Genomic DNA, 26,940 nt, shown 5'->3' with positions numbered 1-26,940 from the left:
ATCTTTACATTCTGAGTTCAAATTCTGACATTGCCTTTCATTGTTTTGGGGTTGATGTAATTGATTTACTCCCCCTCCCAAATTTGCTGGCTTTTGACCAAAGTTTGAAACCAATTTTTAGAAATTCAGAAATATTCCTGTTTTATTTACTTCTAAATGTTCCTGACACAAAATATGTAACTGAATAAAACAATGCTGCAAAACATGACACATTCTTAATATAAATGTTACTAATTCAAAAGAAAAGGTCATACATGTGTGTGTGTGTGTGTGTGTGTGTGTGTGCATGCGTGTGTGTATTCACAGCAGCTTAATAAAAAAATGTTCAATAAGCTATAAGTGGTGATGGATAACCCATTGAACAGGCAAGATAGTTTCATGTGACAAAAAAAATGTACATTACAAATGTGATCAACAGATGACTGAACTACTATTGAGAAAGGCAGATAACTGCTCTAATTTGTTGATACCATTATTCTTCAGAGATACTAAGACTATTCAGTGATAGCACTTGATCAAGAAAATTTAAGTGAATTACATCCATTATTGACTACTGTGGAATCACCATCCCCTCTCCAATCATGTTTTTAAAGAGTTTAAATCTGTTAGAAATTGCTTTTATAATTAAGATGTTTCATCTAATTTTATCAGTATTATCTTGCAGAAGGCAGGATAATCTGCCCTATTGACATGTTATCACCAACAGTTTATATACATCAACTCATTATCATACACTTTCCTGTCTCTGTTGCCAATACTCTCTTTGGAGTTACCACAATTTACTCTGTCTCTTTAAGACTCCAGACTAGTACAATATTCAGTTCTTCATTTGGCTTTTTCTAGTCAAATTTCAATATGTGTTGTGTTGCTGCAAATGACATAAGAAATTATAATTACATCAAGCTCTAAACTTTCAGCATTTCTTATCATTTATAAAACCTAACTTAATACGAATATATCTTTTTGTTGGACACACTTGCACCCACCATATGTCATACTAGATATATTCATATGTGCAAGTGTGTGCAATATATCTTGCTATGATATAACTAAGTATTGGTTTTTGGTATATTTGTGGAAACTGTGTTGCTTTTGTTTTTGGTTTCAACAAGCCTTGTCATAAAATGTCCCATTGTTTCCTATTGTGAAAGATTATGGTTATCTATATTGTTCTATCACAAAAATTTATTGAATTAATATTTTAAAAACAAAATAGCCATTTATGAGTTGGTATTGTTTTAAGCTTAACTGTTCTTATCTTCAGAATGGCTTATTTGTAAGTAGATGCTGCTACTTAATTATCTCCACCATAAGGAATATAATGGAATTTAAGTATAGTTGTATTTGAAATTATTTTGATCATTAATATTAACTAACACTGCAGCCATCTGAGGAAAAGAGAGGAGATTATTTAATTCTTTTATTACCAACTTAGTAAATTAGGGTCATATTTAAAATAAAACTTCTAATAACATATATGTAATATTTCAGCTTATCAACACCAACATAATATAAAGTTACATAATACTACTCACCACCTCCAAAATTTTGATTATATTTAAAATTAATCAAAACATTTACACAGTGTATTCATTAGAAATTGTCACAAAAGTGCAAAGAGAATTTTTTGTAGAATAATTTTCAAATATTATGTTGATATATTATCTAAATTCTGTACATTGTGGCTTTTATTTAATACAAGAAATGAGATGACCCAGTCGTTTGTGAAGTTTAATAAAGTGGTACAGAATGGGCATTGACAGAAATGGTGGCTACATGGTGGTGTAATGTGTATTTCTAAGTGGACATTAGCGTCAGATTAGTATTTCTCAGATGTAATTTAATGATTTATAGCTGAAATAGTTATACTATTGCCTGATCTAGAGTAGATATTGACCTTGTAATATTCATATATTCAAAGAGTATAATACCTGTATTTCACTCAATTTCAAAAGCTGAACCAGCTTAGACAGTGGTTCTTAAATTTTTTGACTTGGTAATAATTTGAAATCAAATTAAAAAAAAAAAAATTTACTGCTGCACTTTCCATGGAAAGTTAAAAAATAGTGTTTTAAAGTTCATTAAAAAAAAATATAGGTAATTATACTTGTATAAAACAAAATTATGAATTATACAGTTTTAAAAATACTCAATCATTAATGTCAATATCCTTAAGTCTTAAATTACATTTTTGATAATTCATGACACACTATTTGTAGTAGTGCTCTAACCTGTTGGATATGTGTCTGGGTGTTTAGGGTTGATTTCCCCCCCCCCCCTCCGCCTATAGTTGCAGGAACTGTTAAGATTGGAGCTTGCTACGGTAAGGCATGCAGCCTTGCTTAGCTTAGTACTCCATCTGAGATTTTTGGTTGTATATTACTGGCATTACTTGTAAGAAAGACAATAAATTTTATGAATGTTACATTTTATTTTTTATCCTAGTGATTGGTTTAGGGTTGGAGTAGTTGTGCAGTAATGCCTAGAGAATAGTGGATATCATAAATGTATAAGGTTGTATATATATTGTTGTTTAACCTGGTTTAGCTGATCTATGTTCAAAGGTATTTTATCCATGACCATCTCATCATTTTAGGGCTATGTAGGACTATATTACTTAATGTGTCGATAATTTAAAACAGTAAAATGTGATTCATTGCTATTATACCTTCAGGCACTGAGTGTATATGTGTGTTATTGTCTGATCATGAGGCTTTTGAGTCTTTAGGTGGAAGGTGTGTCTTTGGATTTTGTATTCCTGACATGGTGTGGATTTCTGCAGCTAATTTTCAAGAAATACCTCTTAAGGGTATTCTCTTGGTATCACTGTGTAAATGTGGTATTGAGGTTGCTAGGGTAGCAGGAAGTGTGATGCATCCAAACTTGTCCACCCCCACCTCTGCAAGAAGGGGCCATGTTCAGTGCTTTTGCTGGCCCTCCAAGACCAGTGAGCTTGGTGCTATTCATATTGCATTTGAGCTATTGCAAGTCAGTGGCCGCAGGGAAACATTCAGGAAGGTAATTCCAGCAACTGGCATCCTGGGGAGAAAGGAGTGTGGGTAGTTGCGATGGTCTGAGTTGGGAGAGAAATATAATACAGGTAGTGAAAGGAGGAGTGATGAAGGAAATCAGCAGTGATTGAGTCAAGGTAGCACAAGGCCTGCCAGCTCTGAGAAGTGGATGTCATTGTAGTAGCAGTAGTAGAAGAGACAAAGTTGATACAGCACATTGGTGAGTTTGTAAGTCAGAGGGTGAGATATGTGTGGTGTCCTTTCTTCAGAAACAGTATAGGATGTCTGCGTGTATGTAGTAGTAGTAGTATGGGAGCAGTTCTCTATTGTAATTCACCTGATATCTTTGTCGAGCAGAGGTCAGCAAAGTGTTCAATACTGGTCCTTGGTAGAAAATGTGGTTATCTAAGGGGTTCTAGAAACACCAGAAACAATTATGAACATTAAGTGTGATGAATTTTTTTAGCAAACTGAATCTGGAGTATAGTAATTTAAGGCTAAAACTCTTATTTCCAGCCAAATATCAATGTAATATGACTGAATTTTTATTGCTCTTTATCAATTTCATTACATCTTTTTCATTAAATTTCTTCAAATATTTTTAAATAAAAGGCAGTAATGAGACAAGGATTTATTACTCTTGAATCAAGAATTTTTTTTATTATACTTTTAAATTTCATATGAGACATTTGTATGATGGGAATCAATGTTATCAATGATTCCGTAAAGGAGTCAATGATATAAGACCTCTGTTGTTGAGGGTTAGTAGATGTTAGAAACCTCCAGTATTTTCTGGTTCTAAATATGAATACCAGTCTTTGAGATACTATCTTTGCTATATCGAGGATATATGTTTACCAGGAGAGGTTTTCAGCAGAGGTGTAGTAATTGTGGGGGTTCTAATTATTCATGCTAGGAGAGGTGAAGTATAATAATGTTTTCTTAATATGTGCAGTGAGTGTTTTTGTTTGCTGTTGAGGTGCCAGAATTAGTTTGATTCCCACCATTGGAGGATATTTTTGAGGTCTCTGTTCATAGACAGTGCAGATTTGGTGTTAGGTGTCTAGATTGCATGTGAATAATACTTGGTTGCTAATCACTCTTATATAGTGTTTTACTGTTTGTTTAATAGTTTGTTTGATATGTGTTAGCTATCTGCTTTTGTATGTTTTATTTTTGTTATTACCTTGTTTAGCTGTTTGGTGCCTTGTTTTTATCTCACTGGTGCGTACTGTTTGACATTGGGTATTTTTGATATGTAATGGAGGGAGTATTTGCTTATGTTGCCTTATTTATTTATTTTCCATACATCTCTAATTATCTTGAATATGTACAGTAGTATCTGTGTTAGTGTGATTATGGTGTTATTAGATTCTGAACTCAATATTACTGTTTCTTGGCCAAACTTGCTTCATTATGGATGGGGTTTTTATGTTTGTGAAACTGTTTTGTTTTCCTTTCTTTCTTCACTGACATAAGTGTATTCCAGTGATAATTGATGAATGGTCCTAAGAGAGTTGGGAGAAGAAGACTTATTGTAGTTGATTTCGTGAGTATGTGTGTGAGAGCATGGGTTAATTTGATGTAAAAGGAGTTTAGCTGTGATGCTTTTATGTTACCTCTTGTCTTAAATAGTGCACTACTTGAAAGTAGTACATGTTGCAGTACATTGAGGTTTTCCCCATTTATTGTGTTTGTGAAAGTGTTGTAGTTGGAGTGAGTAACCTGGGGGGACCAATGGATGTGATTGCCGATGTTATTATATGTTTAATTATTCTATTAAAGTGCTTCATGTTGCTAATTTCTATATTGAAAGCTAGCATTTCTAGTCTGGTGTCATCTCTCATTAGTTTATGAAATGTCATTTGTGATATCTATATCCTGAATGCACGATATTATACATGTTTTAAGGCTTCTGTCGTGATAGGGTCTGTCAAATCTGGAGTGTAATTAAGAATGTGTGATATTCTGTGTTGAGTTAATATTAATGTTTCCTGAATTATTACTACGTGGAATGTCGTGTATGATGATAAAATCTTACTTTCATGTATTTTGATGCCATTAATGTTATTATTAAAAATTTTTTGTCAGTTTCACAAATATTATTTTTTACGTGGTGTGAAGTCTTGTTAGTTTTTTTTTTTTTCTCTTTTTTTTTTTTAATATAATCTGTACAGACTTGTGATGTTGTGAAGTTAGATAATAATGGTATTTTCTGTTTTTATTGTTGCTGTTGTCATTGTTTCTATAATGTTGTGCATATTTTGTTGAGATTTTGTAAATAGTGTTATTTGATTCTTCCTTTGAGTATTTTAGAAAAAAAATTATTTTTTTATTTATGAATTTTAGCTTTTCATGTAGATATTGCATCTGTTGAGTTCCGATAGTGTCCACATATGGAAAAGATACAAATCAACATTATTCAGAGTATTATTTGATGATTCGGTTGCCTGCTGTTACAGTTTAAGTAACTCCATAGAGGCTTCTTCATTGGCTTGTCAATTCCTGATGTTTTTACCTCCAGGCTAAGCCTGATAGGGCAGATATATAATCAGACATTCCAGCTATGACTGTCCCACCTTTTTAGGCATATATGGGACAACATTATCCAATGTATGTTGTTCTTACATATGACAGTAAGATATAAATTGAGGATGATTGGCTGCTATGTCTAGCAGAATTAGTATTGAGGTTCCCTTACTGGTCCTGATGTTTTAACATTAGATATTCCCACCCACCATTTGTCTTAATATATGAAATCTAAAATTGTTATTTAATGTCCAATTTTCCATGCTTGCATGGATCAGATGGTATTTTTTGAGGTAAGTTTTCTACAGTCAGATACCCTTCCTGTCACCAACCCTTACCTGTTCCCAAGCAAGGTAATGTTTACCCTATGACCAGTCATGTTTTTCATAGAAGACTGGAAACAAACAACCACACTTGTATGACATTGATGTTCATTTACAAACATCATGTGATATCATGACAAGACAAAGGCACACACACACACGACAGGCTACTTTCAGTTTCCATCTCCCAAATCCACTTACAAGGCATTTGTCAGCCTGGTTTTTAGTAGAAAACATTTACCCAAGTGCCTTGCATCAGGACTGAACCCAAGACCTCATGGTTGGGAAGCAAGCTTTTTAACCATACAGACACAGCTCTGACAATAGCCATAGCTATACCTATATAAATTGTAAGTTAAACTATTTCTTTCTTTTCATTTTAATACATGATGCAAAATAATATTTATATCTGGTTCCAAATTTTACACTAAATTGTTGGCTCTGGCAAGTTTTGTAATAAATCTTTGTTCAAGAATTTCACTTATCAAAATAGAAGGGAAATTGTCTGTTTTATAATTAAAAGGAAATGAAAAGCAACTCTAGATGAGAAAATATAACACCAAGTGTATTACTTTCTCAAAATCCTCTGTTAACTTTATGACAATTAGTTGTAACATGTAGAAGGTCGAGTTTTATATCAATTGTAATCTAAAAATATCCAAAAGTAATCTAAAATATCCATCTCATTAATTCCAGTTTAATTTATAAATTACTCATTAATGACTTTTTACATAGTCCCTTTTTAATAAATACAGTGAATTAAGAGTTTCTTTTCTTCATACTGAAAGCTTCATTCTAAGTAAGAGGAATGTGAAGCATGAAGTAGCTTCGGCTGAAATCTTCATATTTTGTTGCCTACATAATTGTTGCAGGCTAAATTTATATCACACCCTATACATACCTAATGTTTGTAGCAGTCTAAATTTATCTGTATTCATTTAAAAATATTCATCTGCTTTAATATTCAGCTATTTATCTCCTGATTTTAGTTGGATTTTTATAATAAATATATAGTAAATATTATATAATAAAAATATATCTTGTTTATATATTTGTTCACTATTGTTAAATTTGTTTCAAACACTTCCACTTAGATCTTTTACATATTACCCATAAATGCATACATACACTTTGTTAAATGCCTCCGTGAAATGCCATTGAAAGGAAACTTCACCTTAGTTGAATGTAGACAGCTAAGAGCTAATTAGTGGAGGTGGTCACTATATGAAAGTGAGGGAGTTTTGAGGGATTTTTTTCTCTTCTTCCTTAATCTTTAATGTTATAAAAAAAAATGTTTGGTGGTGGAACAGAAAGTCAGATTTTAAAAATACTTCTAAGCTTGTGTTGATATAAATTACAGGAATACAGGATGTATGAGTCAACAAAAAAGTACTTTGTCACATACTACTCAGGTACCTTCACTTAAACAGTTGTCTTCTACTATTGAAGTCTGTTAGATTATTCTTCACTTTGAAACTCAAATCTCCCCTTCTTGCATTATTGTAAAACTTCATCATCTCGTCATTTAATGTCTGCTTTCCATGCTGGCATGGGTTGGACGGTTTGACTGAGGACTGGCGAGCCAGAAGGCTGCACCAGGCTCCAATCTGATCTGGCAGAGTTTCTACAGCTGGATGCCCTTCCTAACGCCAACTACTCTGAGAGTGTAGTGGGTGCTTTTACGTGCCGCCGGCATGAGGGCCAGTCAGGCAGTACTGGCAACAACCACGCTCAAAAGGTGTTTTTTACATGCCACCTGCATGGGAGCCAGTCCGGCAGCACTGGCAACAACCATGCTCGATTGTTGTTTTTCACATGCCAACGGCACATGTGCCAGTAAGGCGATGCTGGCAACGATCACGCTCAAATGGTGCTATTTACATGCCACTGGCACGGGAGCCAGTCAGCGGTCCTGGCAATGATCACACTCAGATGGTGCTTTTAATGTTCCACTGCTACGAGTGCCAATCAGGCGGTACTGTCATCGGCCATGTCGGCGATTTTGATTTCACTTTCCTCAACAGGTCTTCGCAAGCAGTCACAGCCCATGTTTCATTGCCATGTAGCATGGCTGTATTGCTCCTGAGCATTTGCCACATACAAAAACTATCTTCCCAGTTAGCTTTCCTTTGATATTGCTGCTTCTTATGTGTCCATAGCTTACACTGGGTACATCTTACAGAGTTTCTACCTATGCCTTTTCTACAGATTGAGCATGGCCATCTACCTGAAGGGATTTGTGGTTTGTCTACCTTTCTACTTATTAAAACTTTGGTTTTAGCTAGGTTGACTCGAAGGCCCTTCAATTCTAATCCTTGCTTCCACACCCAAAACTTTTCCTCTAGTTCTGGTAGTGACTCAGCAATTAGAGCAAGGTCATCAGCATAGAGAAGCTCTCTGGGGCATCCTGTCTTGAATTCTTCTCTTATTGCTTAGAGGACTATGATGAATAAGAGGGGGCTGAGGACTGATCCTTGGTGGACCCCTAGTCCTACTTGGAATTCTTTACTGTACTCATTGCCAACCCTCACCTTAATGACAGCATCCCTGTACATGACTTACATATACTATAATAATAGATGAAGAAAGTGAAATCATCTCAGAAATCTTGACTGGTGTTTGGGATGGACATGTGTAACAGGTGTGTGTTGGCTTAATTTTTTCAGAAATTCCAATTTCAAAAATCTTTTGTAAAAGTTTGGTTATTATCAAGTGGTTAAGACATTGATGCTTACTTGACATGCTTCATTGGGTTATCATTTGAAACAGTTCTAATATCATTATGTAAATAATATCTCAGTATGTTGTTCTATACTGCAGGTCTCTCACAGACCAGATCTATGAAACTAGTCCCTTAGCAGAATCCAAAGTGACAAAGAAAGATATTTCCAAAGATGGTATGACTGATGCTATGATGATCACTTACAAATGCTGTTGGATAGTTTCGGTGACCCTATACATTGCAAGACATCAGGGAGTAGTGTAAATCTAAGTTAGCATTTATGAGTCAATTTTCTTCAGTACAAGATGATAGTCTGTCTAAAATAATCCCCCACCCACCCAAATCTTATCCAGTAAACAGACAATTATATTTCAGTTAAATTTCAAGATGATATGTTAATGTGTGTACAGTTTTAGAAAGATGTTTTAATCATATTTTCATACTATATCTATCTGTAACATTTCCAAACATCTACAGCATCAGATATACATGGTAGTTTTTTTTTTCTTTTATGCGAACATGATACAAAACTAGAAAATGCAACTGTACATACCAGATAGCAATTATCAGCCTCTTTTTTCTTTTTTTCTTTTTACTCTGTTGGGTGGAAGACAGGATAAATGACATCCAAAACATATCCATATTTTATATTTAATATTTGAAATAATTCTTATTTTCTTTTATTCTCCAAGAATAGTTTATCAATACCAACAGATTTAATTCTTTTTTCAGATTTATTGATTTTGCATGGTTTGAATTTCTACTGATGTTCATTTTCTTTTTTAAATTTCTATTTTCCAGTGAGTTGGTACATCGGCGACCATGGGGAAGTTATTTTCAAAGATATTTGGAAATAAGGAAATGAGGATATTAATGTTGGGTCTTGATGCAGCAGGAAAAACAAGTATCCTTTAATGTAAACATTGCTGGTTTTAAGGATATTCTTTTTACTTATACATGTTTTAATTTAGCTAGTGTTTTTTAAACTTTATTTTCCATTTGTTATTAAATATGCAATTTTTGTCCCTCTATATGATATCTAGAATTTCAGAAAAGCAGTATTGTACAAGTTACATTGTCTTTATTGGAGCAACTAAAATGTTCATTTTATGATTTGTCAAATCCATGATTGAAATAATGGAAAGAAACTCTGATCTGTAAATTAATTTCAGTGTCTAAATATTTTCATTACTACATACCATTGTTATTCAGCACCGATGTAATTTCTTCATTCATTATTATCAAGAATTAATATTTTCTTAAAATTTCGTTTTAGAAAGTCCTTTACTAATTTGGACAATATTCTAGTGTGTGCATGTGCACGCGTCTTTCTTTCTTTGTATTTTTTATGATTCAGGCAAGTGAAAGGGGCAGTTCCTATGGCAATCAGAGACTGGCAACATTTATACAATTTATGTTCAGTTTGTACATCTGTAATTCTAGGACTGCAGAAGAGCATGGGGAGAAAGGGAATTCCAGAGTCTAAGAAGGAAGGATTGGGTATTGTGACAGACTTTCTAAAACGAAATTTATTGGGAATTGTGACTGATGTGAGATGAAGAAAGAGAGAGAGAGAGAGAGAGATATCGTACGGGTTGTAAAAAGAGATTAGTGGGCATGGGTTGAGTTTTGTGGACAGCTAGCTAGTGCAGAAGCCCTTATTGGGATAACATGTTATAGTGGAGTGTATTGATGAGTTAATCAGACAGATGGCCCTCTTTTGGATACTTTGTAGGATGTGTGTGGTAGCAGCAACACCTTTGCAGATGGTGGGAGCAGTATTTTACTGTTAGTCTTAAACTTTATTAAGAGAAAGAGTTAGCTGTTCAAGTATTTCCTGATCTGGGATGCAGTCTTTTGATAAGCTATGTATACGAGATCACCAATAAAGATCATCAGAGATTGTGAAGGATTAGCACTCGTAACAACTGTTTAATTGCATGATTAGAGATTAGAAATGGTGAGGTACAAGATATTATTCCATGCACTGGTCATATCTTCATGCTATTTAAGAGACAATTATCATTGGGGAATTCTGTTTAACCTTTTAGCTTTCAGATTACTCTGTCAAATGAAATTTTATTCACCTTGTTTTGAATTAATAATGTGATTGTCTTCTTTTTAAATGACATTGTAGGGTATGTGCAGGAGGTTGGACCTGGCCTTTTTGAACATAAAAACACAATATTTGGGCCAGTATAGCCAGTTTAAATGCTTGCTTGATCAACCTGAAGAAAACATTAAAAAAAAAGAAGTCTTTTGTTTATTTGCATGATGATTTATCCTTAGAGCTTAAGGCAGGGGTCTGAAAACTTTTTAGACCATCGACCCCCCCCCCCCCCCCAGGCATGTACAAGAAAATAAATGATAATGAAGTAGATGTGCATTTATTAACCCTTTGAGTCGTCTCATTGACCCGCAGGGGTCAATATTGACCAGTTTGGAGACCCTTGGCTTAAGGTCTTGCAGGTCTTGTCCTAGATTTAATGATCATACGCATGTTGGATTATGGAGCTGTTCTTTACTAAGAATCTAAGTTTGACAATAATTTGTTCCCAGCAACTTGTGTCTTGGCATTTTGATAAGTTTATAAGGCTGTAAACAGGGTTTATAATCTTTTCTCTGCTTTTTTTTTTTTTTTTGATAAATTTTTTTTTTGTAGTTCTTTTTGCTTTTTACTGCATTAATGTCCTTTGGCATCTGGCTTCCATATCTACATTTTTTTTTTCCTGGTGATCTAAAGCAATATAGGGCTGATTTATGTTTTAATAGGATAACTGTTTTTATTTTTAGGTTGTTCTAATATTCTTTTGATCTATTAGCCTTTATTTTTGTTTGTCTTTCATTGGTTATTTACTATTTTATCCCTGATTGCTATGGATATTACATCATATGTAATTGGGAAATAGGACCTTATCCTATCACAATGATGTGGCTAATGTCTTCAATTTTTACATGTCTTATATTCAGCTGTCAGCTGTTACCTTTTGTCTTTTGTTTAAAAGGTATTTAGTAGGGACTTGTTGACACCCCATGGCAGTCTTTTAGCATGATTTACTCTCCATGTTATGCAATTTTCATTTCAATTTGCTCATATACAACCTTTTCAGTGAACTGGTCTAGTTTTTGTTTTTGTTATATTAGGTAAGATTTTCTGATGTTTTTGAGGAAAAGTTTTTATTCCATGCCTCTCCTCCAGTTCATTAGCTATCCTTACAAAGTTGTTAGTTTCATGTTTGTATACTTCTGAAATATTGTTACTGAGGATATTTCTCTATGACAGAAGTTGCCCCTCTGTTACTACCAAATTAAGCTCCAGTCTCTTTCCTTGTGTGGAGAATATTTGTCTACATCCCCATTTGTGTTGACATTTGCAGTGACTATATTTTTTAAAACTTTTGACCTATTGATTTCTTGACCTCTCCTGGCCATTGGGTCTCTCATACATAACATTATTTTGTCCAAGATACTTGTTTGCATTTGGCACAATTTTCTCATCTGACCTCCATGAATACAAATGTCACTCTATCATCTGTGGAACGCTGCCTAATGAGATCCAATTGCTTTTCATCCTGGTCAGTGCAGATCACCTTGCAGGACACCTTTTTTGGTAATGAATATATATATATATATATATACATACTACCAATTGTCTTTGCTTTGTGAGCTGTAATGGATATTGTAATGCTGAATTACTTCCCTTAGTGTTGGTTATTCTGTTTGTCATTTTATATCTTTTTTATATTATTGAGTTCAATTTACTTTTCTTCATTTGTTTAGTATTACTTATTAGTGGATCTAGGAGTCAGTTGAGGTTGTTTCTATCTTTACTATATAAATACAAAATAATATTGTTTTGAGACAAAAGAAACTAGTAATTTAGATATCTTGATGATTGTTGATTCCCTTCGTGTAATATGTAATTTTTGTATCTGCATTTTTTCTTTTATCACTGTTGTTTGTTTGTAATATTGGTCAGCAAGGATGATTTTCCTTCATTGTCAATCTGACAATGCTAATGGTAAATGACAATGGTGATGGTGATGACGACAATGACAACTAATGGTTGCTATCGTGCTGAAATATTTGTTAACAATATCCTGCATATCATATAGTTATTATGTGTGACATTTAACAATAAATGTTATAAGAATGTTGACATATTCTTTATTTTATTTGCAAATGTTGTTGTCGCAAATTCACATTCATGTATATACACACAAGGCAAAGACAAGGTTAGAGCATATGCATGCATGCACATATGCACGTGCATATGTGTGTGTACATGCACAGCCACAGGTGCATGCACATGAATTCAATGATTTGCACAGTTCAAAATGTAATATATTTCACTTCAAAAATATTTCTCTCTTGAAGTATTGTATTTAGTAAAGTCTTAGCTATGAATCTTTGTTTATAATCAAGAAAAGTTTTTCAGGTCAGAGACAAATTTATCAAATATGGAAAATAAAAATTATTCATTTTCCTTTTTTGTACTTGTTTTGGTTTTTGTCCCATTGGCCATGTTAGTTCAATGGATTACATCTCTCCCAATGCTTTGCTATTTATTTTATTGGCTTTGGTTGGAAAGAAGGCAGAGTTAGCCTTGGCAAGATTTAAACTCAGAATGTGAAGGGACTTAACCATCAACCACAATGTGTCTGGTCTCGATGGTCTACCTTTTCTACTTTTCACCTACTGATGTGCTCTCGCATACAGTTTTTATCTGTATGCGAGATGAAAACTGTTATCTACCAAATTTCACTCTCAAGTCTTTGATCAATATCAGTGTAAGGCCACAGTAGAAGATCTTGCTCAAGGCACCATGTAGTGAAATTGAAACAAAATGATTGCAAAGCAAGCTGGTGCTACATAAAAAGCACCCAGTACACTCTGTAAAGTGGTTGGCATCAGGAAGGGCATCCAGCTGTAGAAATTGTGCTAAAACATTGGAGCCTGGTGCAGTTCCAAGCCTTATCAGCTCCTGTCAATCTGTCCAACCCATTCCAGCATGGAAAATGGACATTAAATTATGATGATTACAGTCGCTATATTAAATTTTCTACTTCACCATTGCCTCAATAATATTGAGGCTAATTTACTCTAATATGATGATGGTGATTTATTTTATTAATTGTGGATAGTCAGTGCAAAAAATACCAGTTTAGGTTCAAAACAATGAGACTAAATTATGCTTTGTAAAAGAAAATTAAGTTTAGCTTTGGTTATTTTTTACAAAAGAATTGCAAAAACTTTAATTGTATAAAATACATTGTTTTATGATAAATATTTGAGATAACAAAGTGTTTTAGGTTAGAATTGAATATATAATTGTTTGAAAAATTATTAAATATGGTAGCTACAGTTAAAGTTGTCAAACACTGTGATTAAGTAATACAAATATTGCATTTTCTTATACTTCACCATATTCTCTCTAAATATAAATTAACTTGATATGAAATTAATTCAAAGGGCAATTTATTGAAGAAAATATTTCTGTGGCACACTGATATGATATTTCACGTGTTCACTGAACAATAATCTAGAAATTATTTCTTTTCATTGTAAATTCTAGGAATTGCTTTTTAAAATCTTTTTCATCTTTTTCATCTTTTTCTAATACTATTTTGAAAGAATTACATTTTGGTTAAATTTTAAATAAAGTGCGGATGTGATCCATGTCTTTTAATAACCAGAAATAAGATTGTCTGATCTTACTCTAATGAATAGAAAATTATATTTTCCACTTTTGTTAGTGGATTAATATATTTCATATTTGGTCTAAGTTAATGTTAGAAGGTATTCTTGTATAAATCAGGTTTGATAACTGACTGAGGTTTTATCAGTGTAACTTTGTAGTTGGGTGGAGATTGTTAACGGGGGAACATTTTAAAATCTTTCGTTGCATGTAGAGATTGCTTTAGAAAGATAAAGCCACTTTACAGTTCCTCTTTTTTTTGTAAATTCTAAGCTGTTTAAATTGAAATTTGAAAAATTGCATATTGCTCATCACCATCATCATTTAATGTCCATTTCCATGTTGGCATGGGTTGGAACATTTTCACAGGAGCTGGTAAACCATAGGACTGTGTCAATCTCCACTTTATAGAGTGTACTGGGTGCTTTTTATGTGGCACCATCACCAGTGCCTATTTTAGCATATAAAATTTGTGAGGTTCAACACCTTGAATTCAGCTTTCAACACTCTTGTCCATATTTTTTCCATGCTCTTACTCTTCCACAGTTTTCTTTCATTTGGGATCTTCTGTACTCGTATATTATTATCCAAATGTAAGTGTAAAAAACAATTTTTTTTTATCTCTAAAGACAAGCTTAATATTCATCGTCAACATCATTATTTAGCATCCAAATTCCTGAGTGTAGTGGCTGCTTTTTCATGTCTCCAACACTAGTGATGTTGCCAAGTAGCTCGTGAAGCAAGACCATTTGATTGAGAGAGAGGGAAGTGGCTTTATACCAAGTATTGAGGGCCAAGTGTATGATAGAGAGATAGGGACAAGTGTCCTGCCATAGAGGAGATACATGGCTACCCCACTTAAAAAAAAAAAGAGAGATGATGATAGTGGTAATCTGCCAGGGTGTACCTTCAGGATACAAGAGGGTTAATGTGAGTGGGGGATAGAGACAGGGGAATAGGTAGGTATATAATTTCATTAAATCATTTCAAATATTTAAACATTTAATCTAAAATATTATTTACAACAAATCTATGAATAGAGTTTGCCCAGATAATCATCCTTTTGATTAATTCGAATTAAATTATGTACTTGTATTAAATTATTTTGTCTAGAAACCATCTTATTAGAAGGAATAGAATAAACTACTGTAATCTTTGAAAAAGAGTATAAATGCAACAAAGATTGGGGAATGATAGCAGCAACACTAGCTCAGATCAGAATATTTCTCATAAGAAAATGGATTCCTGTGTCTCTAAGCTTGAATATTTTCTCTTGTTTTCTCAACTGGTAGCCTGTTTAACCACCCTCCAGTATTAATAAGCGATTTGTGCCATTTAATAGCTTTGTACAACACATGCAATGTTCCTTTATATACAAATAGCATCCACTAAAACTGCTTTTGTAATAGGACAGTTGAATAAAAATACTGGCATTTGAAAAGTTAAGGTCATAAAAGTCTGTTTTGCTTGGGTCTGGGGTGGGGAATTGAATAGTTTAACATTTTAAATATTTTATTTTAGTGTGATTTTAGCTTATTGAGTATTTAACTATATTTACTAGTATTATTACAAGCATTTAAGGCAGTGAGTCGGCAGAGTCATTGCTGCTCCAGACAAAATGTTTAGTGTCATTTCTCCTGACTTTACATTCCGAGTTCAAATACTGCTGAGGTCGACTTTGCCTTTCATCCTTTCAAGGTCTATAAAATAAGTACTGGGGTTGATGATATTGACTTACTGCAGGCCTTGTGCCAGAATTTGAAATCTTTATTAAAAACATTTGTATCACCAAAGACTTGGTTTTAGGATTAAATAATGCTGTATTTCTTGTAATAATGTATTCTCTTCCAGGTCTTTAGCTGTTTTTAAGCGTCAAAGGTTAAAAAATTGAATTTTTCTATTTATGTCAGAATACGAAGAGGTTGGGAGCTGTGTCAACAATCTGAACCAGCCTATTGATTGTAGTACTTTTGTGTTTTCCAGCTTGAGTTAATACCGCTAACCATTTATTGCATTTGTTCAAAATTCTTTTGCAAAAAAAATATAAAGACAATATAATTCAATATTAAATGCTTGTGCAAGAAGCAAATATTTTTATCAGAAGTTAGCATTTCTTGATATGTTTAAACATGTTTAAGTGACCCCCATTAAAATTATATAATCTTTACATTGCCTTCAAGGAATGCATCGTAAATTAATCCTTTCTTGTTTCAACTGACCTTTTGTTGTTGATAGTTATTTTAATCTGCTGTTTTGTATCAATTTACTTACTTTTTATTTTTAGATTTAAATATTGTTGACCTATTTTTCCGACTATAAATTTCTTAACTCTGCCAGCTATATTATACAAATTAAAATTAGGTCAGTCTGTCACGACGATACCAACTGTAGGATTTAATGTAGAAACTGTAACCTACAAGAATGTTAAATTCAGTGTATGGGTAAGTATTTCACCTATTTCTTCTCTCATTTTCAACCAAGCAGATGTTTATAATTTGAATTATTTCGTCTTTCACTGATCAAATCTATGGCCATTGTTTGTATGTGGATGCAAAAAAACTTATTAGGTTCTATATTACCTTTTGTAATTTAATTTTGGTTGAAGTTTCAGTCATTTTGTGGTTATATTCACTTGTTATTTTTTAGGGAGTATTAAACAAAAACTGTTCATTTGCAATTTTTAAATCATTCTATTATATTGATTGTAATAGTGCAGTCACAACTTATTAAATGCAAATAACACTTTGGTATTATTTTTATCCATTTCTTATCTGTCTGCTACACTAGTCTTCATGTCTGTAGATACATAAACATCACATCTTTCCATTTATCTGTTTTTGTGTAAGAAATTATGAAAGTTTCTTGGCAAATAAACCAATGATCTAGTTTTATCTTTTGGACTTGGCTTCCACTAAATGCTTTTGGAAAAGGCATGGACATGAATTTAAAATTTCACTAGTTTATGCTGAAAACTGTTATTATTATTATTATTATTATTATTATTACAAAATATTTTGTCCTGCTTAGGATACATGTATTCTATTCTACCAGCGCCATTCTGTAATTATAAAATAATATTCATTTGCAGTTACCACTTTTTTGTCTTTATTTTATTGATATTTTTCACATAGAGTGGACGTCTGTATATATATCTTCTCAGATTTAAATATGTAGCTTTCCATGTAGTTTTTTAATATTGTTTTGTACCGCACCTCATTGCTTCTGTCACTCATATAGTGACAGAAGCTGTTCTTGTGTCTCTAATCTACATTGGCTGTATTTAGGTTACTAGGTCTATATTTGGAAAATTTCTCAACTTACTTGTTATTGAGCAAGTTACAATAGCAAAGGATCTGGAAAACTTGTCTATTATAACATCATATCAGGGAAATTCCTGCCTGTTTCATCATTTCTGTATCTATGCATATCTTTGAGGATGACACTACTTCTGTGACCTTCAGTCTTTAAATTTTTAAACTTTTATTGTTATGACTGTTCTTTTTGATTTGTATGGATGCTCAGTTCCAAATGTGCTTTAGTATCTTTTCCTTATTATTATTATTATTAAGGTGGTGAACAGGCAGAATCATTAGCATGTTGGGCAAAATGCTCAGCAGTATTTCTTCGATCTTTGTTCTGAGTTCAAATACCACTGAGGTCAACTTTAACTTACTGACCCCTCAAAAAAGGATGAAAGGCAAAGTACCAGTCAAGTAGTGGGTTTGATGTAATTGACTAACCCCTTCTCCTCCAAATTGTTGGTCTTGTACCAAAACTTGAAACATTTGTAATCAATTTAAAGAACAACAATACCCATTTCTCTCACATTTTGCATTTGCTTATAATGGGGTGCCTTGCCTTTTCTAGAGTTATGTATACACATAATGGTAATCTCTCTTCATAGGCCATCTTTAATTGCACAAGATTACATGCTCCATTCTGTCATGTAATGTATGTCAGTATTTACATGATGAATTCTCAATATTGTAGCTTCATAATTTTTTTGTCTTGTAGTTGGATCTCTTGCAACTCTCACTTTATGTCTTTGAAACTAGTTTGATTAATGAGACTGTTGTTTCTTTGTGTGTTCAAAGTTGTCAAGTTCACACTTTAGTATCATACTCATCCTGTTAGTTGTGTATCCTTTTGGATTAACTTTCTCGTTGTTGGCAAGTAATGTTTGTCGCTATTTCAGCATAGCTGTTCCATTCGAATGGACATTACTGCGATTTTTTTTTTTTTTAAACCCCAAAAAGATATTTCCTATGGCTGGTTAATAATGCACACCTGCATCCGATATACTGCAAGTAATATGTCAGATGCATGTGTGCATCGTTAACCAGCTAGAAGAAATGTCCTCTTGGGATTAAAACATCACAGTAATATCCATTACTTACCAGTACAGCTACTGCATTCATCTCTGATAGAGATTTTAGAACTAGCTTATTTGTTTGTTTCTCATTATTGCCCCAGTTCAGCTTTGAGTAGACTTATAATCAAAAATATTACAGCCATGTTTATACCATTTTTCAAGTATCATGTGTAGAATTATATTATTAAAATGCTCATTAATAAAAAAAATAGTAATAATCATCATCATCATCATCATCATCATCGTTTAACGTCCGCTTTCCATGCTAGCATGGGTTGGACGATTTGACTGAGGACTGGTGAAACCGGATGACAACACCAGGCTCCAATCTAATTTGGCAGAGTTTCTACAGCTGGATGCCCTTCCTAACGCCAACCACTCAGAGAGTGTAGTGGGTGCTTTTACGTGTCACCCGCACGAAAACGGCCACGCTCGAAATGGTGTCTTATGTGCCACCCGCACAAGCCAGTCCAGGGGCACTGGCAATGATCTCGCTCGAAAATCCTACGGGAGCCAGTCAGGCAGTACTGGCAACGGCCACGCTCAAAATGGTGCATCTCATGTGCCACCCGCACAAGAACCAGTCCAGGGGCACTGGCAACGATCTTACTTGGCTTGCCGGGTCTTCTCACGCACAGCACATTTCCAAAGGTCTCGATCAGTAGTCATCGCCTCGGTGAGGCCCAATGTACAAAGGTCTTGCCTCACCACCTCAGCCCAGGTCTTCCTGGGCCTACCTCTTCCACGGGTTCCCTCAACTGTTAGGGTGTGGCACTTTTTCATGCAGCTATCCTCATCCATTCTCACCACATGTCCATACCAGTGCAATCGTCTCTCTTGCACACCACAACTGATGCTTCTAATGTTCAGCTTTTCTCTCAAGATACTTGCACTCTGACGGGTAATAATAATAACACATTCATACATTTTATTTGTTTGTTTTCATTGACTTCCAAATTTTCATAAACCCCTCCCAATGCATATTTTATGAGTTCCATCATCAATGTTTACTAGCTTGTTCAGGCTGCACTATTGAAGGCATCTCTTGCATATTTATCAGCCTCAAATCCTGTATTGGTATTAGATTGTTACAGTTTGCAAAACTATTTTCTGACTTCACCTTTTAACAAGTAAACAGTTTAATGTTGTCTATATAGTGGCTGAACTCAATCTTACAAACCTAGTAGTCAGTTCCTCTAGAATTTAGTGAAACATTTAACATAAGTGCCATGCCCAATAGAATTTGCGACAAATGAATGTCTCTGGAATATGATATTTTTGAAGTAAATTGTATGTTTTTAGGACTCATTCATTGTGATTTAGTTATATTTTTGTCCTCCATTTGCTCACAGTAGTTTCCATGAACCCTATAACTACTGCTAATAAATTATACATTGCTATTGATTTACTGACCCATGAATGCAGTTCAACACAATTATAAGCTTTAGCCTGTCAGTATGTTGGTTGGTTTCTCTTTTTCAGCCTGCAGTCTTCTAATATTTTATTTATTAATATCTGATCTTTACAGCCATTATGAACTTCTTCTTCCTCCTGCCTTTCTTTTCACAAATATATTTCTGCCTCAGTGTTGGTATGTCTCCTAACTTAGTGTCAATGTCAGTCATGTAGAAAGTAACAAGATATTTGATTCTTAAATTTTTGAAGTCATCCAATTCTCTTATTTTGGTTGGAGGATCGATTTTCCTTGTGTCAGTATAATGTTGGTATTTGAGATACTCATTATTTTGCTAAAACACTGGGCTATGTGTGTGAAAGAGTGACATACGGATGTTTTACCATGAAATTTTATATTTTGTCTATTCTAGGAACTTGTAACTATCTTTTCTTTTATGCTTTCTCTTTCTACTATGATAGCTCTCCATATCTGTGTTAGTGTGTCTTCTGTATTACTACATGTCTTCTGTATTATCTATATTAGTACATAAGGTGGTGAGTTGCCAGAATCATTAGCACGCCAGGCAAAAATGCTTAATGGCATTTTGTCTGTCTTTACGTTCTGAGTTCAAATTCCATCAAGCTCTACTTTTCATCCTTTTTGGGATTGATAAAATATGCACCAGCTGAGCATTGGGATCAGTGTAATTGCCCTTGTGTTAAAATTTGAAACCTATACCTGTATTAGTCCATGCCTTCTATAAAATATCTACTATATCTCTTCATATCTACGCTAGTATGCCTCTTATATCTTCTATAATATCTTGCATTATCTATGTTAGTACATTATGATACACTCTGCTGTCTGTGTTGAAGTACAAGACTAAATTTTTATTCTCTAGATTATTTTGTTTTGTGAAATAGTTTTCATCTCCCATATTTTTACTCCAACATATTTGTACAGTTTCTCTTTGGTGATTCTCTGCATTTTAGGATTTTTTTTTCATTTTTCATTTTTCATTTTTTTAGTCAGGAGTAAAGTTAGTGACCATGAGTCATTACAGGGCCTGTGAGACTGGGTGGAAGGAGGGAGAAGGTTCCTCAAGCAGGAAACCTGGCCCAAAGTGTTTGCAACAGAGTGATGAAGCTAAGGCCACCGGTAGTGCCAGTTGGTGATCTTGACTTGGACAGTGGGTTAAATCTATCACTCAAGTAGGTCATGGTGGTATTGGAACTCAACATAAAAAGCTGGCTCAAATACTGCCAAGTACTGGGGTTGATATGATTAAAACAAATTCTTGAAAGCATTGCCCCAGCTTGACTATATTCCATTGACAGAAACCAGTAAAAGCTATATATATTTAAGCATTCTTATGTTTGGTTGTGAAGGCATGTGGGCTAGTGGTCAGGCTGTTGCACTTATGATTATAAAATCATAAGTTTCAATTCTCAGACTTGGTAATGTGCTGTGTCCTTGAGCAAAACACTTCATTTCACATTGTTCTAAGAGTTCACTCAGCTGGATGTGATTTCCAGCAAAGTTAACCCTACAACAGATCTGTGTCCACTCAATGGGGACCATTGTAATCTCAGTCACTTATGCACTGTGGAAACAAAGTTAAGCTTCAGACTTATGAATCCCTAGGGCTCATGATAGGCCTTATATTTGGTGATTTTATGCTCTTCATTTGTGAACAATCATATACATATCACCATTTTCATTAAATTAGTAATTGTTACCTGTTGTGTTTAATTTGGCTATAAAAAAGGCATGTACTGACTCCTTCATTTCAATTAACTTCTGCCCTATGTATGCTTATATTATTATTATTATAAACTTTCTGCTTTGTTTGTCTCTTCAGGATGTTGGAGGTCAAGACAAAATTCGTCCATTATGGCGCCACTACTATACTGGAACACAGGGGCTTATATTTGTGGTAGACTGTGCCGATAGAGATAGAATTGATGAAGCTAAACAAGAGCTCCATCGAATTATTAATGACCGAGAAATGAGAGATGCTATCATTCTTATATTTGCTAACAAACAAGACCTTCCAGAAGGTATGTAACAAAGATTATTCTTAAAAACTCTGTACCCTCCCTCTTTTCTTTCACACCTTGTATATCATCTCCCTACTTAGTGATCTATATCTACAGATTTATTTCCATTCCACCTGTGCAACCTCCTATCACCTCTTTTTCTGAGCTACTTTGATCTCTCTTTCATCTTCTTCACCCTTCCATACTGATATTTACCATCAACTACATCTCTACTCTTGTTTTTGAAGATGTGGTTGATGGTAAATATCTACAGACACTTCTGATCGTGTAACACCCTCCTCTCATACTCTAATGAAATTACCCTCCACTATTTGTACATGTTCTTACACTTACCATCTTGTACCTACAGAACAAACTCTAGCCTACCCCACTGCCACCAATATTTTTATCTTCATTCTAGCTATTCTAACCCACTCCTATAATGTGGTGCAGCCATGTGTCTCTTGTATCACAAGCTGCCCATGCTTATCTTTCTATCACGGTTTTGCTTTTGACGTTTGGCATAAAGCCACCTCCATTTCTTTTTCTTTCTTTTTTTTTTTACCCTGAGTCTTGCAAGTAACTTAGCAACCTCACTAGTTTTGGTGTCATGAGAAACGTACCCAGTACACACAGTCAAGCAGTCGGCATTAGGAAAGGCATCCAGTCATAGAAATCTTGTCAAACTGTCCAACTCATCATGCTAGCATGGAAAACAGATGTTAAATGATGACATGAGTTGAACAGTGTGTAGTATATCATGTCACTATTCTTCTGATCTTGTGTTATATGAGTGGACCAATATTCTGAGATCTGATCTCCCTACTTCATCATCATCTGTCCAGACTCCAGCTGTCTGTTCTTAACATATATTTTCTTCGGTCATTGTTTGCTGCATGTATCTTCCACTCATTAGTTTTTCATTTGTCAGGAAATCCTATATTATCAATGCACCTACCTTTCCTACACACATCAGCTGATCTTTTTTGATGCTCAGTCACTCTTTCAACTCATGTGCTCTATTTTTATGCAATTTGAGACTGAAAATTAAATCTTTATTGTGGAAACAATAGTTGTAAAAAAAAAAAACCAAAATAATAAAATCTCGTATGTGCTATTAAAACATCCAGCAATCACAGTTGTCAACAAAAAACAATTTCCACCAATTACACAGAACACAAAAGCACTTAACTCAAATACAAATTAAACATTCTTTTTATGGAACATTCATAAAATATCTTAGGTTTCTATAATAATGAAATCGCTATACACATTCAATGATATAATTACAAAAACATCTAAAACCATTACATAAAATGAAAGGTAACGTGAAAAGAATACAACATTGGCTAGACAAGGAAACTAACCAGTTAATAAAAATTGGAGCAACCTTTAGTGTAACATCCTAGTGCCACAAATGAAATGCCTTCAAATCTCACTTTATCATTTTGAAAAAAGAAGGATGTGTTGGATATCCTTGAAATGATGTAATGGTCAAACTGTCATGCCTTTTAATCAAAGGCCTGCTCAATGCAGATTGACCTAGGGCCAAACAACCAGTGCTACAACAAAAATGTTGCAATAAAGAAAAAGTAACCCATAAAGGAACATGGTTCTTTTTATGATAGTCCCAATATGCACTAAAAGTAATTTAATCTTCAAATGGTTTTACTTCAACTTCTGTTTGCCAATTCTTTTAAACTTTGTCTTGTATAATATGATTGTTGTTAAAATATTAGTGTCTTTGTATCTTGGTAATGCAACTTGAATAAATTTTTATGTGTATGTTCTTTATTGTTTCTTACAGCAATGAAACCACACGAAATTCAAGAGAAACTAGGTCTTACTCGTCTGCGCGATAGGAATTGGTATGTGCAGCCATCATGTGCAACAACAGGAGATGGACTCTATGAGGGCCTCACTTGGTTGACTTCTAATTTCAAATCCTGACTAAAGCCCAAGTTTGAGGGGCCCCAATGATAACTTGATCTTTTGTAAATTTTTGGACTTGAAGTAGGAAAATCTAAAATTCCTAACAGGAAAGGAAATAAATTTTCTGTTTGATTAAAATTTTTAATAATGACATTTCAAACAAAAAAGACAACTATCAATAGATATCTATGTAATATCTATAGGTACATAGATATATAAACAAATACGACTTATAATACACATATTCAATTGCACATGCGCATTCATATGAATTAATATTTTTTGTAAGCCAGCCAATATATCTAAAGATATTTTGGCCATCTAGTGTGTGCACATGTGTGTATGTGTGTTTGTGCATGCATACTTGCCATCCTGCTGTCTCTACAACAGATGTCCATTAAGTGCAGCCAAGCTAATAAACTCCATTGAAATTCTCCAATTTTGCAGAAAAAAAAAAAAGACACCTCATTGCCAAGATTCCTTTTTAATATTTCAGTCTGTTTTATTAAAGGGATCTGTTGCAGTTGAAGGGAGGGATTTTGTTATATTTTTGAAAAATAAATAATAAAAAAAAAATGTTACAGACAAAAATATTCCTGAGCAGGATTGAGCAGATATTTTTTTTTTTTCAATCTAAGTAAATAAAACAAATTACTCAGAAAAATGAACCAATTTGGTTTATTTTTCTAATCTGTTCAGCTGTTAGACAGGTTCTTTTTTTTTTCTCCCCCAAAAAATGCTGTTTTCATTTGATATTAAACAAGGCAAAAAAAAAAAACCATGTTTGGATGCAATTGGTTTTCCTCATGCTAATTAATGACCTGCAAAACAAAAGAGAAATACTTCCTTTCTAGAAAGCAAGGAAAAAGAAAGAAAGCCATGTGGGACCATGATATGTGTGTGTGTATGTATGTATGTTTGTTTGATTAGTGAATGAATTTTAAAATTACAACTCTTGTGATGGATAAATAAACCGTCACCCAATTTCAGATCACACAGATTTGCAAGTATGTATAAAAATGAGTAATTTAAAGCAAATTTTTAAGTAACCATTTTTTTTTTTGTAAGGACAACTCTTCTATACATAAGAATTACTTTCTGATGCTTCAATGCCGTTAAGTTCTATTTTGTTCAGAAGAAAATAAAAACAGATGTAGAAGTGACAATGATAACAACCAGCTGCAGTCAGCTCCATAAATTCTTATGGGAACATGAAAAACGCATTCACATATTGTGTATGTGTGTGTATATATATATATATATATATATGTATATATATGAGTATGCTCAGTCCTATGAATTGAGTCTTATACGGCTGAACACTCAACAACACATACATGTGTGTAAATGTAGATGCATTTAATTTGAAAATTAATGTGATTGCACCCTGTTTGTTTTGTATCAGTGTATATGTGTACACAATTTAATTAATTGCAGTTAAGTATGTCTGTGGTATTATGATTAGTTTGTGTACACATGTTTACAACAAAACCAATAGTTTTGAACTTCATACATCTTCCTCTATGATTCTGGTAAAGAATTCTCCACACTCAGATATTTGTCAGGGATTCTTTTGGATAATAATATTAATTATGGTAATGATAATAATAATAATAAGGATTTCTAACACTGACGCAAGTAATATTATAACAATTAGGTATTGTAATGAAAGTCTGGCATCAGGAAGAAATTCTTTTGTAGTTTGTCATCTTTTGTCCCACTTCTATTGGCAGCAGCCTTTCCACTTGGCTACATCACTTATTAATTTTATTACTAAGGTGCTTAACAACAAGAACAAAGAAAAAAGAAAAAAAACATGCTTCATAACTAATGTCGACTTCCTTAGATATTAATTCATATTTTAAACAATTTTCTTTTTCATAATGAAACCCTAATAATGTTATGTTTTCTGCTTCCCTGTGCAGCTTGAGCTGTCGTATTAGTTGCTGGAAGGTAACTTCTTGGCTCACCATTGGCTATGCTGCTGCTGCCACATCAAATTGTACTTCCCAGAATTTTTAAATGAATTTTTTTTCTCTTAAAATAAATCCTACATGATCACTTGAAAAAAAAAAAAAAAAGGAAAAAAAATATTTAAAAAATTAATATAAACAATATTGGTTATCGTTTTTTGCTTTGCTACTACTAATATTAAGTTTGTTGTCAAGAAGTAAAGCCCTATTGTTACATAATTATAATTCTGTTTAAACAGCTGCTATTGATTTATTGAATTGCTATGGTTGAGGGCTGATAGCTTTCAGCTTCTTTTCTGTCTTATCTTTCTCATCGGAAAAAAAAAAGAAAAAGAAAATCAAAATCAAAATTTTATTTGAAGCAGTATTTAGTTTATATTTCCTGCCAATAATAAAAAAAATATTTTCAATTCGTTTTGAGGTGGGGAATTTGGCTGGTTGTAAAATCGTAACAAAACATATTGACTGGCTTATATAATGAAAACAAGATTATGATATTTTCTGGAATTTTACTGATTTTTATATTTTTTATATTCCTTTAAGAGATCATTTAATTTTTCTAGAAATTTAAAGGTTTTTGTATATGATTGTATATGTGACAAAGTTTTGTTAATTTAGATATGAGCTAATCTGAGTCAATACATGTTACACGTATCCCTATGACAGTATATAAATCTCTTTACACAAACACATTTATATGACACATACACACACACACACACACATATATATATATATATATATATATATATATATATATATATATATATATATAAAACGTGTTGCATCTTATTGCTTAATTAGATGACATTTTAGTCTTGCTTAGATTATTTCTATTTAGGAGATAAAATATATTCTGAACAAATGATCAAATAAAATAAGTATTTGGGATCAGTTTTGAAGACTAATTATATTCTAATTAGAATATAAAAACATGGTTGCCTT

The 26,940-nt window shown here is 33.4% G+C and overlaps 1 protein-coding gene across 2 annotated transcripts in view; it reads left to right on the top strand.

Moving 5' to 3' along the window:
* The window catches only part of LOC106868466 (ADP-ribosylation factor 6), an 82,990-nt gene extending 56,853 nt beyond the window's left edge, over positions 1-26,137 (top strand). For both annotated transcript variants that reach the window (XM_014913739.3, XM_014913748.3), the window contains exons 3-6: positions 9,387-9,489; positions 16,621-16,724; positions 21,913-22,111; positions 23,898-26,137. In XM_014913739.3, the coding sequence (XP_014769225.1) occupies positions 9,408-9,489; positions 16,621-16,724; positions 21,913-22,111; positions 23,898-24,040 (528 nt within the window). In that variant the 5' untranslated portion in view covers positions 9,387-9,407 and the 3' untranslated portion in view covers positions 24,041-26,137. The remainder of the gene's footprint in view (positions 1-9,386; positions 9,490-16,620; positions 16,725-21,912; positions 22,112-23,897) is intronic.
* The last annotated feature ends 803 nt before the right edge of the window (positions 26,138-26,940 follow it).

The sequence above is a fragment of the Octopus bimaculoides genome, chromosome 5, assembly GCF_046866305.1.
Source record: "Octopus bimaculoides isolate indiv1 chromosome 5, ASM4686630v1, whole genome shotgun sequence".
Lineage (NCBI taxonomy): Eukaryota > Metazoa > Mollusca > Cephalopoda > Octopoda > Octopodidae > Octopus > Octopus bimaculoides.
Note: the sequence above shows the minus strand (reverse complement) of the source record. Positions and strands in the feature narration are given on the sequence as shown.